The sequence below is a fragment of the Tachysurus fulvidraco genome, chromosome 6, assembly GCF_022655615.1.
Source record: "Tachysurus fulvidraco isolate hzauxx_2018 chromosome 6, HZAU_PFXX_2.0, whole genome shotgun sequence".
Classification (NCBI taxonomy): domain Eukaryota; kingdom Metazoa; phylum Chordata; class Actinopteri; order Siluriformes; family Bagridae; genus Tachysurus; species Tachysurus fulvidraco.
Window position 1 is genome coordinate 23068064 of NC_062523.1, and position 17083 is coordinate 23085146.

Consider the following 17083-nt stretch of genomic DNA (forward strand, 5'->3'; position numbering starts at 1 on the left):
TGTAAATACTGTATGTTCAAACAATATGTGTGCATAAATAATGGAATGAACACATAGTATTATAGCAGCAGTTGCATGATATATTCTAAAGTACTTTGCAAAACAATAATCAACTGAAATGTGAGACAGCATGTAAACAGTAATCAGTTGACCACATTTCACTAGTGGGCTTCTTTTCCACCTAGCTCTATCCTCTGCATTCTCTACTCTCACCAAAATTAACTCTGTCAGCTTTCAACACATCCATATATCTCCTCTTTGGCCTTCCTCTTGATCTCTTACCTGGCAGCTCCATCTCCAACATCCTTCTACTAATATAACCAAGTGAGCTGTTCTCACTACTGTCTTCTACACCTTTTCATTTGATTCTTGCTGACACTCTTCTGTGACACCCAACACTCCTGACTCTTTTATCCACCCCTCCAACCTGACTGCACTCTCCTCTTCACCTCTTTTCCACATTCTGCATTGCACTTGACGGTTAACCCCAAATACTTAAACTCCTCCACCTTCTTGACCTCAGTCCCCTGTAACCTCACTGTTCTACTTCCCTCGCTCTAGTTCAAACACACATATTCTGTCTTACTTTCCTTCCTCTTCTTTCCAGAGCAGACCTCCACCTTTCCAGGTGTTCCTTCACCTGCTCTCTACTCTCACTACAGATTACAATGTCATCCGAATACTTCATTGTCCATGTAGATTCCTGTCTGACTTCATCTGTCAACCTGTCCATCACCATAGCAGACAAGAAGGGACTCAAATCCAAATCTAGGATTTCCTGTTGTGTAGCACTGATTTTTTCAGGTGTCATCCTTCAGTTTTTCCACACATGAAAGAATAATTACACTATTGTCAAAATTTTGCAGGTACACCAGTGGGATTTTCTAAACCCCTGCACAATTCCCAACATCTTAAATTCTTGCAGGACCTTTTTGAAAGGGTAAATCTGAAGTATAAACGCTGCATTCTTTCTCAGAGTTCTCAGTTTTACTTTGGGCCCTGTTGTTATAAAGCAAATTTGTGCAATGGCTCTGACGTAGCAGATAAACAATTCATAATTAACTACTCTACCCATAATGCATTGCTGCAGCCTCAACGCTTTCGTATTTTGTGAGGTACTTTCGCGCATGCGCAGCTGCTTTGACCTACACAGTAGCAGGAGAAAATGGCAGCGCTTGGACTGGGGCAGGTATGACATTCTGAAAACTTTTTTATATATTGGCAATACCACGACACTAATGTGAGTGACATTTTGTTTCAGTATAAAAAAAACATCTAAATAGTTACTTGTTAATCGAATGTAAATTTAACTTAAGACCACACACGGGCCGGCTAGTCAATGTATAGCTTAGCGTTAGCACTTTTGCTAGCCAGATATTTCCTTTCAATTATAGAATTTTACCGACATACTAGTATTTTTTCCATTAAATAACAACTGAACTGAACTGAACTGAGCTGAACTGAATTGAACGATTGTCTCGAAGAACTAGTTTTCTTTAATTACCCACATTATTAGCTATTAGCTATGTTGAGACAGTTAGCCATAAGGCGCTGTGGTGAACGTTGAAGGTTATGAATCGAGGTAGTTCATTAACTTGTACATTGTGTTTTTGTGTTATAATATTAGGTTTATTGTTAGAAGGGATAATAATAAAGGCACTAGTGTTACTCTGAGAATTAAAATACTGTTCTCTCTCCAGGTGCGTCAGTTGAGCACGTCGGTTGTCCGACCTGCAGCAAGGCTGATTAAGGTAAAAATACAGCACAAAGCGGTTTCTGGTCGATTTGTGTTCCTACTGTCAAGTTTATATGAAAATGAAAACACCTGTCTGTTAAAGGAGAGCAGTAAAATCACACGAACAGAAGAGATTTCAGTGGTGCACCTTATTAAAGTCTTGTTGACTTAAATGTACATGCCACAAACCTTTCATTAATGTCTGTTTAGATGTTATCCACATAATAAACATGCAGTAACTAATAGTGATTCTGTCTATGACTAAAACTCAACATAAAGTAAGTGACCGCTTGCTGAAGTAAGGAATAAAACAAGAAAATAATCCACAAGTTGTGGTGTGATTCATTTACAATCCTTAAGTGTTATATTACTCCCAATATTTACTCTTTAACCATTTATAGTTTCACTAATGTTAAAGTACATCTGCAAAACAAGTTATGTACACTTACACTTATGTTATAGAAGCTATAAATAGTTGTTTCCCTCCTCACACTGTCTTTTGCTCTTTCTTGATATTTATCAGAAAATAACCCTGGCATTTATTGTGGCAGAAAACTTACCGAAAACCTACAAAGTGCATAAATGATATCTAGCCATCTCCTAACAAGAAAGCTTCACGATACCAATCAGATTCAATAACTGCAATTTTGGTAGAATCAACTGACCCCCTATAAATATATCAGAGCCAAAGTTCAAGTTCTCTGTGGATTTATTTTACTAATCGATTAAATAGGTTTTTTTTTTTTCTCTACTTATAAGCAGTAAGATCATGCATTCTGTCAAGCCTCATGTTTATCAACCTGGCATTTAAATGCATAGTGTGTCAAAAACATACAAGTTGTCATTTACTTCGTGTTGGATATATTTAGTATGCTAAATCTTCTACAGGGGATGTAGTATTTTGTAAAGAATCTAACCTGGAACTCTGTGTCCCCAGCCCCCCATTCAGGTGTATGGAGTGGAGGGCCGTTATGCCACTGCTCTGTATTCTGCAGCCAGCAAGCAGAAGAATCTGGACAAGGTGGAGCAGGAGCTGGGCCGTGTGGCTGTGAGTGTCACTTTGTCCGGCTTGTTACAGTATTGTCATGTGCTGAAGAACTTCTGCAGAAGGACCTCCTGTCTTTCTATGTACCATGTTCTCATACTTTTTTTTTTATTTCTCTTTCCAGACTATGATTAAAGATCCTAAACTATCTAGTCTTGTGTTGAATCCACATGTCAAACGCAGCCTTAAACAGAAGACTGTCAATGATGCTTTGAACAAGGCCAAGTTCTCTCCAATCACAATCAACTTCATCAGTGAGTATCTGTCTCTGTACACCCAGACTTATTCTGGATGGTGGTAAAACTTCAAGTCTACATGACACTATGAGAAAAGTAGCAGAGAGTCTCTTACATATATTTTGCCATAGATGGTAACTTAACTAGTTTTAAAAGTACAAGATTTTACAAGTCCAGTTGCTTGACTAATTAAAATGGCCGTTACATAAGATTACATAGGCATGTCTGTAATACAGGCTTTTTATTGCACACTGGATGCTGGTGTCATATGGCGTGTTGATTTCTGTCTATTTATTCATTGGTTTAGTAAATATACTATGCAAACATTTGTACTGTCAGATTTATTATAAGCATGCATTGCCATGTTATTGATCAACAACAATCTTACAGTTAAACAGTTAATCAACTGAGATTTTCATTCCGTGACTATTAGAAAGTCGATCCTGTGTGTTTTGTTTTCTCTGTGTAACATCTCCAGTATGGTCCTTGTGTCAGGACTATTGTTAACTATGACCTTGAAAAGAAATTCATTTGGGCATGTGTCTGAATTTGCTGTCAGAAATGGAAAGCTTTGCAACAGTAAACTGTACAGTGAATGTTTTCTTGGCAACTGTGAGCATCCTCGCTTCATGTAGAATAAGTCTTGTGATTTTCTTTCCACCGTAGATGTGCTGGCTGATAATGGCCGTCTATCCCTGACCTCTGATGTCATTAATGCTTTTGGCAAAATGATGAGTGCTCACAGGGGAGAGGTCACCTGCTCAGTCACCACTGCTCAGGTTAGATTTCCTGATTTTTCTATTGTTCTAGCAAGCATTTGGTTTGACAATATGCACAAAGAACAAGGATCTGTGTGTGATGTTTATCTCAATCCCCCTGTTTTGTGAATTCAGCCCCTTGGTGAGGCTAACCTTGCTGAGTTGAAAGTAGCGCTCAATGGGTTCTTGGCAAAGGGAGAGACTATCAAGCTTGTGACCAAGGTGGGTGTTGTGTACTTTTCCATAAATAATGTTGTGAAAAGAGAAATTGTTTTACTACAAAAACAGTTTGAAGGACTCCGTCAGGCGAATGAATGTGAAGGTAAATAAGCAGTCAGGCTCTTAGATTTCTCATACCAGTCACTGTTTTTATAGTAATAAATATGAAAAGGCAGAGAATTTTTTTGGAGAAATAAATTACTGCTGTCTTGATGCTTTTTAGGAGCCCTAGTCTATCAGTTTGTGAGTAATGTACAAAATAGCTACTTAACTATTTGGAATGTTATTTTTAGGAGTATGTATACTACAAATCTGTGATGGGTAAAAAAAAGTGCAAAAAGCATTTTATGGAAATGATATTGGCAGAATTTCAGTCAGGTTTAGTTGAATAGTGCACAGTGCTTTTTGTTATGTGGTGGAATTCTCACTGTTTTGCAGTGTTGTAGCAAGTTTTGTCTTTGTATAAATAATGTTTAATAAGAATATTTCTGTTTTCAGTGTGATCCTTCCATTCTCGGCGGTATGGTTGTCAGTATCGGTGATAAATACGTGGACATGTCCACCAAGACAAAGATCCAGAAGCTCACCAAGCTGATCAGGGAGACTTAAGTCCTGTGGACTGACCAGAACCAGTCAGATGTAGATTGAGGGGTGGAGCTTCTGCCCCATTTTACATGTGATTGAACTATTGTGTCCTCTTGTATTGGTATTAAATAATCTGTAACATTTAGTCTGGTGTCAAGGGTTTTTCTTCTGTTCTGTTAAAGCAGCATTTCAGATATGTTGTAGTAATTAAACTATGGGAACATGAAACCATATCCATTATTTTCCCAAAAAACATGGTGCCTTTTACACATGACCAGCTGTAGCACTTATAAAGAATGGTGCAAAAAAATATCGTTATTTTGCAGGTGAAACACCTTGAATGACACAACTGGTTTGAGCTGACAAGATGGCTGGGTAACTTGAATGACTGAACTTGATTGTGGTTATCCAAAAAGGGGGAGGGGCTAAAGTGGTTATTGAAGATTAACAAATTAAATAACATGGAAGAAAAATTCTCTTGCTGCTGCATATGCATGTGGAAATCAGTACATTTTTTTTATTATTAGAAATTGTCAGTTTCCAACAAATTTATTGTAGTCATAAACATCTTATGCTGTGATGGATTAATAGCTTTAAATGAATTTTAATACTGGAGGGGTCTGGAAAAAGATACCCATCCATCCATTTTCTGTACCACTGACCCTAAAAAGGGAACCTATAGTCTATCCCAGGGGACTTGCAGAATGAAGCAGGGGAAACATTGAGCATACTCAGTTCAGAGGTGCCAATCAGCCTGAGACACCCGTTTGGACCGAGTGAGGAAATTGTAGTAACCACAGAGCAGAGGGAGAACATACAAACACACAGGGTTTGCAGAGGTGGTAACAACCAAGTGGTTGGATGATAGAAACAAAACAATTAGAAGAGAAAGAAGACTGACGTGCAGCAATAACGATGGAAAGAGGATGCGTTTTTAGTTGAGATTTGTAGGATACAGAGGACATATTACAGATTCTGGGGGAAATAATATTTTGAGAGCCATGACACTACAGTATGTTTAAGAACTACAGGAAGGAAAGATTCAGATGAGCTCATAAATTTAATTTATTTATTTATGGGTGGAATCATCAGATTTGCATTCACCTATAAAAAAAACAATGTGAGATGATTTAATATTTGAAGAGAACAAACCATGAAATCTATCTTACACATGCATGCGTACACACACACACACTCACTGGAGTTCTGGTATTCGTGCAGGAGCATGCTGAGCTCGGAGTTTTGTTGTTTGAGCTGCTGGGTTTCGGTCAGAAGCTTGGATCTTTTAGTCAGCTCAGTACTGAGAAAGAAGTTAAATTATACACATGTTTATTAAGTAAGAAAAAACTGTGAATTAATTCTTAAAGTCATGATTGAGGAGTGATTATTTATTTGGTGGAATTTCACTGTGGAACTGATTTGCAGGAGTAAGACAACATATGCAGTCATAAATTATTTGTGTGGTTATGTAAAGAAAGCCTTATTGCTAGCACTTATTGCTCATACTCACTGGTACTTTTTGAGGCCTGCCTTCAAAGCCCTCCAGACTTTGAGTTTGGACACAGGGATGATGTTAGCTATGTTCTCCCAATATGCTTTGGCCTCAGAGTCAGTCATCCTCTCCAGCATTAGACCACTTCCCTTGTTTCGAGGTATTTCTCTATTATAAAAGTAATTAAAGGAACAATCAAGTTTTTTTTTCAACTTTCTTTTCAACTCATTGTAAGCTAAGTATTTCAACATTTCCCCTTTGATTTAAATAAATAAATAAATAAATAAATAAATAAATAAATAAATAAATAAATAAAGTGAATAAAATGCAAAATAAAAAAGAAACACACAGACATGCCTTGGTTTCCACCAGGTCTTAGTGGATATAACAATAGGGTAAGTAAATAACTGTAGGGATGGGGGGTAAAATCCATACTAACAGTTTTGTTAAACACTCCGTACAGAGGGTAACTATGTTTAGACTTCCATTCTACACACATACACACCTGGCCTTAGAGTACTGGGAAGTAAAGGCTTGGAGTGCTCTCAGAAGGTCATTTGGGTGGATAAGACTGGACTCATCCTCTACCTCGTTGTCCTCCTAGGAAAAACGTCAACAAGACAGTCAACATTAGATATAATTAGATGGAAATCTACTGGGTGACATGATGAATAAAGAGAACTCTATGTTAAAGCCAAATGAACCACAAAGTTCATCCTACCTCTACCTTCCCTGTGTGGTGCAGTTTATATCTCAAAATGAACTTGGTCATTTTGTTTATATCCTCTTCATTCTCAATCTCCAAGGCCTGCAAGCAATCACACAAGATATAAACATACAGGGGACCAACAGGCATGCAGTTTCTGATTATAATAGCAGCAGTTGATACACTTTGACGTGATAATAAATTTACTTACAGACAAGATGGTCTCTAGCTTCATAACATTCAGTTCACTCTTCTCCATTTTTGAGAGTAGCTCATCAAAATTACTCTGTATTATAAAACCCTACAACATAAACATCAGAATGTTGAAACTTAATTTTAAAAAATTACACATTTTTACATATAGTGGCTATTAGAAATGTAGACGCCTTACACAAAGGTTGTGAATTAACCACAGTTTAATAACCATATGTATGTTTGTGGTGTAATACTATAATAATAATAATAATAATAATAATAATAATAATAATAATAATAATAATAATAATCAGATTATATATGTGTAGACACAGATAGTGTTATAGTATTATTTATTTTATATATATGGTGTTTATATATATATATATATATATATATATATATATATATATATATATATATATAAATATATATAAATATATATATATATATATATAATTTCATTTTAGCTCACTGAACTATGGCCCATGGTCAGACATCTGCCTCTTCTAAGAGTCAATTTATATTTTCAGTTTGTGCTTTGGATAAAACAGGTTAAATCCTAAGCATTAAAAAGATAAGTCTGCAAATATATATATATATATATATATTTTTAAATTATATTTATCCTTGAAGGGAGCTGAGAATAAAATATATATAAATATATGTGTGTGTGTGTGTGTGTGTGTGTGTGTGTGTGTGTGTGTGTGTGTGTGTTAGCGAGTACTATGTATTAATTTTCCAATATTTTTGTATGTAACATTAAGTTGTGAATATTATTCTGAATATGAAATATATTTATATTCCAGTGTAGTTTTAGTTACTGTTTATGTTTTGTCACAGATATTGTGGGTATTATTAAAAATGCATTTTCGATTTGCAAATTGCAAATCGAAAAAAGACAAATATTCAATTCAATTCAAGTTTAGTTGTATAGCACTTTTTACAATTGACATTGTCTCAAAGCAGTTTTACAGAACAGACATAGAACAAAAGGTTTAATATAAAGAATAATATAAAGATTAATAGAATACAAAAGTCAAGATTAATATTAGATATATTTAAATGTGTATGTATTTATCCCTAATGAGCAAGTCATATTATATATATATATATATATATATATATATATATATATATATATATATATATATATATATATATATATATATATATATAAATAATACTATAACACTATCTGTGTCTACAAGACAATGTGGAGTAGTCAATTTACCTATTGTTAAGAAAATTAAACAATAAAACACAACAGAACATGTAAAAGTACACACAGACAGGGTTTACTATCTGTTTACAATACATGACAAATGATCTCCGTTTAAATTTTTTCATACTGGAGATTGAGTGCAGCTATCTAAAGTGGCTATGCAGAAATGCCCATTTTTAATGCAGCGGAGTGCTCACAGGCCAAAAAAGCAGTACCAACCATCTCATCACACAGAAGATCCAGCACCCTCTTTACTGTTTTATGATCCATCCAGGTTATGCTACTCTCCACACTGTCAGACTCAGTTTCTCGCTCTGTCTGATACCAATACTCATCCTTCTCTCCCAGAAGGTGCTGAGCTGAACGCTGGGACTGTTTATGGCTGGAATGGTCCATGAAGGGAAGTGTTGGGGGACTCCAGGTCAGGCCCAGCACCTGTTCCTGAATAACTCGCTCCAAGTCCACAGCTTTGCACACTAACTCTTTGGCCTCATCCTCATTCATCAGCCAAATGTCTTTGTAACGCTTGGCATTAACTGCCTCAAAATGCCTTTACATTTACAAGAAAAAATTATCAGTATAATAAATAATAAGGCTAGAAATACATCTGGAGTTACTGGTTATTCTGGGTGTTTTGTGTGTATCGGTGTTAGTGTCCACCTTTTCTTCTTGTCAGTATCTTTGTACTGCTGCACGAGGCGGTTACACTTATTGGTAACTGACTGGATCACTTCACGGGACTGCTTTTCCTGAACAGCACATGCTTTCTTCAGGTTGTTGCGTATGTCCTGCAGTCTGTAACAAAGCGACCCAATCGTAAATATACAGCAGTGCCTTCCAATTGGCTGCATACGTATTTGTAGGAGTTTACTTTTGTTGGTTAGACTTTAGGGAATAAGAGATTTTAATTGTACCTGGTGATCTTCCTCATCTGCTCAGCGTTACTAATGGCATACTCTTCCTCATGTCTCTTGAGCATTTCTGCGTTGTACTTCTGCTTCTCCTGATTAACCTGGTAGGAAGCCTTCGTTTCCTGCAGGTCTTGCTCTAGACACTATTTATGAAAACAAACACACACAGAAGGAAACTGATGTCTGAAGTTCCTGCTTAATGTTATACTGTTTATCATTACTGTAAAGAGGCTCACATATTCTTGTTTTTATGTGAAAACTTTTTCAAATTGCAAGGAAAGGTACTCATACGCATAGAGCAAAGATGCAACATTTGAAACTGTTGTAAAATGCTTGATATCAAATCATAGTTTATTTAAAATCAGCTGACAATATTTAAAACTGCTCCCTGTAGGATCTTCAATGTAAGAAAATCCCCTTGAAGCAGAAGAACAATTCATAAATTCCACTTTCAGCTACCCCTCCTTGAACCGCCACCTTATTGTGGTGGAGGGGTTTGCGTGCCTGAATGATCCTAGGAGCTATGTTGTCTGGGGCTTTCTGCCCCTGGTAGGGTCTCCCGAGGCAAACAGGTCCTAGGTGACAGGCCAGACAAAGAGCGGTTCAAAAACCTCTTTGAAGAATATTAAAGCAAGGTCCGTGACGTCGCCCGGTATGGCGCAACCGGGGCCCCACCCTGGAGCCAGGCCCGGGGTTGGGGCTCGCATGCGAGCGCCTGGTGGCCGGGTCTTACCCCACGGGGCCCGGCCGGGCTCAGCCCGAAGGAGTGACGTGGGGCCGATCTCCTGTGGGCCCACCACCTGCAGGAGAAACCGTAAGGGGCGGGTGCAATGTGGATTGGGTGGCAGTCGAAGGCGGGAGCCTCGGCGACCCAATCTCTGGACACGGAATCTGACTCTAGGGACATGGAATGTCACCTCGCTGGGGGGGAACGAGCCTGAGCTGGTGCGGGAGGTTGAGAGATACCGACTAGAGATAGTTGGGCTCACCTCCACGCACAGCTTGGGCTCTGGAACCCAACTCCTCGAGAGAGGCTGGACTCTCTACTACTCTGGAGTTGCCCACGGTGAGAGGCAGCGGGCTGGTGTGGGCTTGCTCATAGCCCCCCAGCTCAGCAGCCATGTGTTGGAGTTTACCCCGGTGAACGAGAGGGTCGTTTCCCTGCGCCTTCAGGTTGGGGAGAGGTCTCTCACTGTTATTTGTGCTTATGGGCCAAATGGCAGTGTGGAGTACCCGGCCTTCTTGGCATCTCTGGGAGGGGTGCTAGAAAGTGCCTCGACCGGGGACTCCGTTGTTCTACTGGGGGACTTCAATGCTCACGTGGGCAGCGACAGTGACACCTGGAGGGGCGTGATTGGGAGGAACGGCCCCCCCAACCTGAACCCGAGTGGTGTTCTGTTATTGGACTTCTGTGCTAGTCACAGTTTGTCCATAACGAACACCATGTTCAAGCATAAGGGTGTCCATCAGTACACATGGCACCAGGACACCATAGGTCGGAAGTCAATGATCGACTTTCTGGTTGTTTCATCTGACCTCCGGCCGTATGTCTTGGACACTCGGGTAAAGAGAGGGGCGGAGCTGTCAACTGATCACCACCTGGTGGTGAGTTGGGTTCAATGGCAGGGGAGGAAGTTGTACAGACTTGGCAGACCCAAACGTACTGTGAGGGTCTGCTGGGAACGTTTGGCAGAGTCTCCTGTCAGAGAGATCTTCAACTCTCACCTCCGGCAGAGCTTCAACCAGATCCCGAGGGAGGCTGGAGACATTGAGTCCGAGTGGACCATGTGCTCCACCTCCATTGTCGATGCAGCCGCACGGAGCTGTGGCTGTAAGGTCTCCGGTGCCTGTCGTGGTGCAATCCCCGAACCCGGTGGTGGACCCCGGAAGTAAGGGTTGCCGTCAAGCTGAAGAAGGAGTCCTATCAAGCCTGGTTGGCTCGGGGGACTCCGGAGGCAGCTGATAGGTACCGGAGGGCCAAGCGAGCTTCAGCCCGGGCGGTTGCAGAGGCAAAAACTCGGGTCTGGGAGGAGTTCGGTGAGGCCATGGAGAAGGACTATCGGTTGGCCTTGAAGAAATTCTGGCAAACCGTCCAGCGTCTCAGGAGGGGGAAGCAGTGCCCTGCGCACACTGTTTACAGTGGGAGTGGGAATCTGCTGACTTCGACTGGTGACATTCTCGGACGGTGGAAGGAGTACTTCGAGGATCTCCTCAACCCCACCAACATGTCTTCCAGTGAGGAAGCAGAGGCAGAGGGCTCGGTTGTGGACTCGTCGATCCCCCAAGCTGAGGTCACTGAGGTAGTTGAGAAGCTCCTTGGTGGCAAGGCACCGGGGGTGGATGAGGTCCGCCCTGAGTACCTTAAGTCTATGGATGTTGTGGGGCTGTCTTGGCTGACACAACTCTGCAACATCGCGTGGCGGTTGGGGACAGTGCCTCTGGACTGGCAGACTGGGGTGGTGGTCCCTCTGTTTAAGAAGGGGGACCAGAGGGTGTGTTCCAACTACAGGGGAATCACACTCCTCAGCCTCCCCGGAAAAGTCTATGCCAGGGTACTGGAGAGGAGAATTCGGCCGATAGTCAAACCTCGGATTCAGGAGGACAATGCGGATTTCGTCCTGGTCGTGGAACACTGGACCATCTCTATACCCTCACCAGGTTGCTGGAGGGTTCATGGGAGTTTGCCCCACCAGTCCACATGTGTTTTTTTGGATCTGGAGAAGGCATTCGACTGTGTCCCTCGTGGTGACCTGTGGGGGGTGCTCTGGGAGTATGGGGTCCGTGGCCCTCTGCTAAGGGCTGTCCGGTCCCTATATGCAGGAGTTTGGGTCGCATTGCCGGCAGTAAGTCAGACTTGTTCCCAGTGCATGTTGGACTCCGACAGGGCTGCCCTTTGTCACCGGTCCTGTTCATTATTTATATGGACAGGATTTCTAGGTGCAGTCGGGGGCCGGAGGGAGTCCGGTTTGGGGACCACAGGATTTTGTCTCTGCTTTTTGCAGATGATGTTGTCCTGTTGGCTTCTTCAAATCAGGACCTTCAGCGTGCACTGGGACGGTTTGCAGCTGAGTGTGAAGCGGCGGGGATGAGAATCAGCACCTCCAAGTCCGAGGCCATGGTTCTCAGCCGGAAAAGGGTGGCTTGCCCCCTTCGTGGAGAGTTCCTGCCTCAAGTGGAGGAGTTTAAGTATCTTGGGGTCCTGTTCACGAGTGAGGGAAGGATGGAGCGGGAGATCGACAGGCGGATCGGTGTATCTTCTGCAGTGATGCGGTCGATATACCGATCTGTTGTGGTGAAGAGAGAGCTGAGCCGTAAGGCGAAGCTCTCTATTTACCAGTCAATCTATGTTCCTACCCTCACCTATGGTCATGAGCTTTGGGTCATGACTGAAAGGACAAGATCCCGGATACAGGCGGTCGAAATGAGTTTCCTCCGTAGGGTGGCTGGGCGCTCCCTTAGAGATAGGGTGAGGAGCTCAGTCACTCGGGAGGAGCTCAGAGTAGAGCCGCTGCTCCTCCACATCGAGAGGGGTCTGCTGAGGTGGCTCGGGCATCTGTTTCGGATGCCTCTTGGACGCCTCCCTGGGGAGGTGTTCCGGGCATGTCCAACCGGGAGGAGGCCCCGGGGAAGACCTAGGACAAGGCTGGAGGGACTATGTCTCTCGGCTGGCCTGGGAACGCCTCGGTATTCCCCCGGAAGAGCTGGAGGAAGTGTCTGGGGAGAGGGGAGTCTGGGTGTCCCTGCTTAGACTGCTGCCCCCGCGACCCGGCCTCGGATAAGCGGTAGAAAATGGATGGATGGCACTTTCAGCTACATACAATATAGTAATAAAATGACTAAACAGTAGAGTTTAATCCGTTGGTGGCAGGAGGCAAATAATTCACACTCAGTGAGAATTTAAGATGATTTTTTGATCAGTGAAATGTGATGTACCTGTACATCAGTCTCTAGTTTAATTCTGAGCTTGTTGTACTCCTCTGCGCTGTCCGTTCTCAGACGATCCAGCAGGGTCTCGTGCTCCTCCAACATCTTCATTCTCTGCTTCAAGAACTCCAGCTGCTCACAAACACAGGCACAGGGCAATGATTTGCAGTGATTTACAAACACAGGGCAATGATTTGCAGTGATGTACAACACACGCACCCACACACACACACACACAACCCCAGAACAGTTTAGTAGTACAAAATATAAACACAATGCAATGATTTATTGCAGAACAAACACGGGGCAATGATGTACAAATTTAGTGAATGTAAAAGAATTAAAAATGTAAAATATGTAAAAGTTCATTCTACCTCTTTGTTGCTTCGTTCCTTTCTCTGCTGCTCCAATGTCTTCATGCTGTCTGTGAGTAAACCCTTCCACTCATCTCTAAAGGAGTTCTGTAACCCAAAACGAAAACATAGTGAGCACAAAAACGCATTTGCTTGATGCTGCATGGATATTGTCAGAAAATCTCCTAGAAAATTGTTAATATTGATAGCAAATAACATCTGAATTGTAGAAGCATGTGCACATTTCAAAAACTCAAAGCTGTAATTACTGCCAATGGTGCTTTCACATAAGAACTACATGTACAATAGGAATGGGAATACATACGTAATGAGAAACTTCCATTTTTCACTTTTTACAATAAATGTATGATTTTTTTTAAATCCTGTTTATGCTTTGTCGCTATGGGCTATTGTTTGTACCCTGATGTCCAAAAGGGTAAATAGAATCCATCTTAAATTTCATTCTGACACCATAAATTCTGCAAAAAACTAAAAGGGGTCTGGATACATTTTGTACCTTCTGGAGTGTATAAGAAACATTTATAAATGCAATTTTGTATATGATTATAAACCATCTTAAATAGCAGCACATAAGAATGTATATAATAAACACATCTAAACAATGTAAAAGCAAAGCATCTGCACTGTACCTCAATTATGTCCAGCTCTTTTCTATAGTCTTTCTTCAGACTTGATATCTGTTCCTGCATCCTTTCAATTAGGAGACCTACTTCTTCTGCATCCCTTTTACGGTCTTTCACAAAACGATCATCTCTACCTTTCAGCTCCTGCAAACAAAAGGAAACTTCTGTTGAGTGTGTATATGTATTAATGTGTGTATTCTTATGTGTGTGTCTGTGTATGCACACCTTCTGTAATTCCTTGATGAGTTTGTTCTTGTCTTCAACGATTTGCCAACAGAGCTGTTGCTGTTTTCTTAGATCGTCTCTCAGATTCTCAGGTATCACCTTGGTCTTGGCCTCAGTCCACTTGTTCATGATCTTACTGAACTTCTCTGTGCTGGACTTGGCATCATTTTCCAGCTTTTCCAATCTGTTCAAGAACATTGCATATTTGGGAACAATTGTGAATTAAGAAACCAAAAATGCAAAAGCTTTCCCAATTTGTGTCCAAAGTAAAAAAATATGTTAAAAGACATGAAACAACATGACTCAAGCTCGGAATCAAATCTGAGATAATAGAAGTATGAGGAAACAATCTGCATCACTGTGCAGGTTTTCTGACTATTAGCTATCTATAAAGAAATTGAGTCATTGTGTTTTCTATGTTGTGTTGCTAATATCACTCTATGCTGTTTACCTGTGTGTGTGTGTGTGTGTGTGTGTGTGTGTGTGTGTGTGTGTGTGTGTGTGTGTGTGTGTGTGTGTGTGTGTGTGTGTGTGTGTGTGTGTGTGTATTTTCACCTTAGTCTGTTTGCCTCCCTTAGTTTTTCTCTCCTCGTTATTTCCCTTTCATCGGCTACCATCAAAATGTTGGTAACTAGCTCTGTGCCATCTGCTTTTAATTTAGTCATGTTCTGCAACAAGGAGAGGTGACCAGTATGAATCCAGTACATAGAATACAGCTAGGAAAACAGGTCTGTAATTAACATAGCCATATCAAACTCCTTACTCTTTCACTTTCTTCCACCTGTCTCTGACTTGGCCGAGCTTCCTCGTGGATGTCGTCTCCAACCACATGTCTTCAGTTATTCATTAAAGAAAAATATACAACAGATATTAGTCAGAATATGAATGCTAGCTAAAATCTAGAAGCAAACTGAGCAAGTGGGGTCCTTGAAGCAGTTACATTATGGATTTTTTTTTACAGTGCTGTAAATACCAACACAACATTATCAAGTTGTATCTTATCATGACCAAAACATAGCTAGGACCCCACGTTTCAGCAGTGTAACATAACAAGCCTACTAACCCCCAATCAAACCCACTGCTAATCACGATGACCATAAAGTAAATGTATTATAATACAGCTCATATTTGATCTTTATTATGGCCCTGGTTCTTATAATTATTATGTTATAAAACAAATTAATTAAATCCAAAAAGAAATAACTAAAAAAAATTGTAGAAATAACTAAAAAAAAAACTTAAAATATTGAAAAACTTGGAAATAATTGATTTGAAAAGATGAAATGAAAAGCTCTAACTAATAAGCAGAATATTACTGCTAATTATGAAGTTATTTATCTAATACTGGGATAGTTTATTTTTTAAAAAAACTGTGGGACTCTGGGATTTGTTTTCCCCTTTACAGCCGAAGGGGGTCGCTGTTGGAAAACATTTGAAAATCACAAGCAGCCAGGGGCGGTTCTAGACCTTTTTAGGGTGGCTTCAGCCCCCCTGTGTGTGATCTCAGCCACCCTAAAACTATAAGGATAATTTTTATTTTCATAAACAATAAAAATTACGTTAAAATGCAGGACATGTCGTCGATGGGAAAGAAAATTATTTATCAGTTTGATCCAAGAGCGATTTTTTTTTTACTTTGCTTTTACGCGCGTGCGTTGTAGTCTTTCAAAAGAGCGTCTTCAGCTGTCTGCTTTAATTAAACGGAGAAGCACAGGGTACGCGCAGCGTGCACGCGCAGTCAGAGCTGGAGGCGTTTATCTATAACGTTAATCGGCGGAAAGACGCAAAGACGGCAACCAAAAGCAGTGAAATGTCACTATTCTTATTACCAGAGTTGTCATAAAATATATAATATAAAACTCTTCTTGTTTTAAATTCTCTCTGAGGGCTAAACCCCCCTAAAGATGAAATCCTAGACCCGCCCCTGCAAGCAGCTTTCTCCCTGACAGACAGTGAGAGATGTGAACTTACCTCTTGGTCTGGACTCTTGAGGCAATACGCTTTCGACGAGCCTCAATTCTGGCCTCAGCAGATTCTCCAGCCTCAACTGATTGTTCATCCTCAACTTTATCCATGATTAAAGATTTGCTAGGTAAATTGTCCACCCACAACGTTGTATTGTGTAGGTAAAATTTCTAGGTAAATTTCAGTTAGCAACGCAAGATGCAGCAGGATTCTAGAATCAGAATCAGAATGTGCATCAAAATACACGGACTTTTATGTGTGTGTGTGTGTGTGTGTGTGCGCGCGTTGAATGAGTCTATATGTCTATACACACACACCATTTTCTTTTCACCTCACATCAGTTAGCAGATTAGTATTTCAACTAACAAATATTTGTCGAATAAATACTGTACTGTGTGTGTATTGCTATTGCGTTTACCTTCCTGTAAGGTTGTGTCTGAGATGGTTTTCTACATAGAAGGTAGTTTAATAATGTATTGCTTGGGCGAGGAACATTTTGGACCATATACGGAACATATATCTACAGATGGGGGTTAAATAACAAAGTATACTAACAGTTTTTGGAATTTGTTTATTTGGTGTGTTTTAGCTGGTTAGCTTCAGTCACCGCACTACTCAGTTTTTTCTAAGTAAACTAGCATCAAACCGTCTAATCAAAATATTAAAAAAAACTCCAGGAAAGACACGCTTGATTCCTGCTCGGTTCCATAGAGACAGCAGTGCGGCCTAAATAAATATAAATATATGATATAGTCAAAAGGCTTTTCTGCGTGAGAAATGTGTGGAGGGAGAGCGTGACAAAAGACCGAAATGAGTGACTGTTCAAGATCAATGCGTGACACTTGAGAGCCATGTATACATTTTT

At 40.7% G+C, this 17083-nt stretch overlaps 2 protein-coding genes across 4 annotated transcripts; one reads left to right on the plus strand and one right to left on the minus strand.

The window, feature by feature from the left end:
- The first annotated feature begins 1080 nt into the window (after positions 1 to 1080).
- atp5po (ATP synthase peripheral stalk subunit OSCP) lies at positions 1081 to 4723 on the plus strand. Of its 2 annotated transcripts, none has more exons than XM_027142243.2 (7): positions 1081 to 1189; positions 1701 to 1751; positions 2673 to 2783; positions 2905 to 3034; positions 3683 to 3795; positions 3910 to 3996; positions 4492 to 4723. In XM_027142243.2, exons 1-7 carry the CDS (start codon positions 1166 to 1168, stop codon positions 4600 to 4602), a joined length of 627 nt encoding a protein of 208 aa, XP_026998044.1. In that variant the 5' UTR covers positions 1081 to 1165; the 3' UTR covers positions 4603 to 4723. The 2 variants fall into 2 exon arrangements, with proteins under 2 accessions (XP_026998044.1, XP_047670979.1); XM_047815023.1 differs by having other exon boundaries at positions 1111 to 1186; positions 1695 to 1751.
- Positions 4724 to 5625: 902 nt separating this feature from the next.
- LOC113639956 (dynein regulatory complex protein 1-like) lies at positions 5626 to 16463 on the minus strand. 2 transcript variants are annotated; one of them, XM_027142241.2, is made up of 16 exons: positions 16225 to 16463; positions 15017 to 15086; positions 14809 to 14921; positions 14254 to 14437; positions 14035 to 14172; positions 13406 to 13492; positions 13041 to 13163; positions 9111 to 9250; positions 8857 to 8991; positions 8416 to 8746; positions 6988 to 7077; positions 6792 to 6878; positions 6576 to 6667; positions 6089 to 6238; positions 5778 to 5878; positions 5626 to 5682 (listed from the first exon to the last, which is right to left on the minus strand). In XM_027142241.2, exons 1-16 carry the CDS (start codon positions 16326 to 16328, stop codon positions 5648 to 5650), a joined length of 1980 nt encoding a protein of 659 aa, XP_026998042.2. In that variant the 5' UTR covers positions 16329 to 16463; the 3' UTR covers positions 5626 to 5647. The 2 variants fall into 2 exon arrangements, with proteins under 2 accessions (XP_026998042.2, XP_026998041.2); XM_027142240.2 differs by having other exon boundaries at positions 6576 to 6670; positions 16225 to 16462.
- Positions 16464 to 17083: the final 620 nt, after the last annotated feature.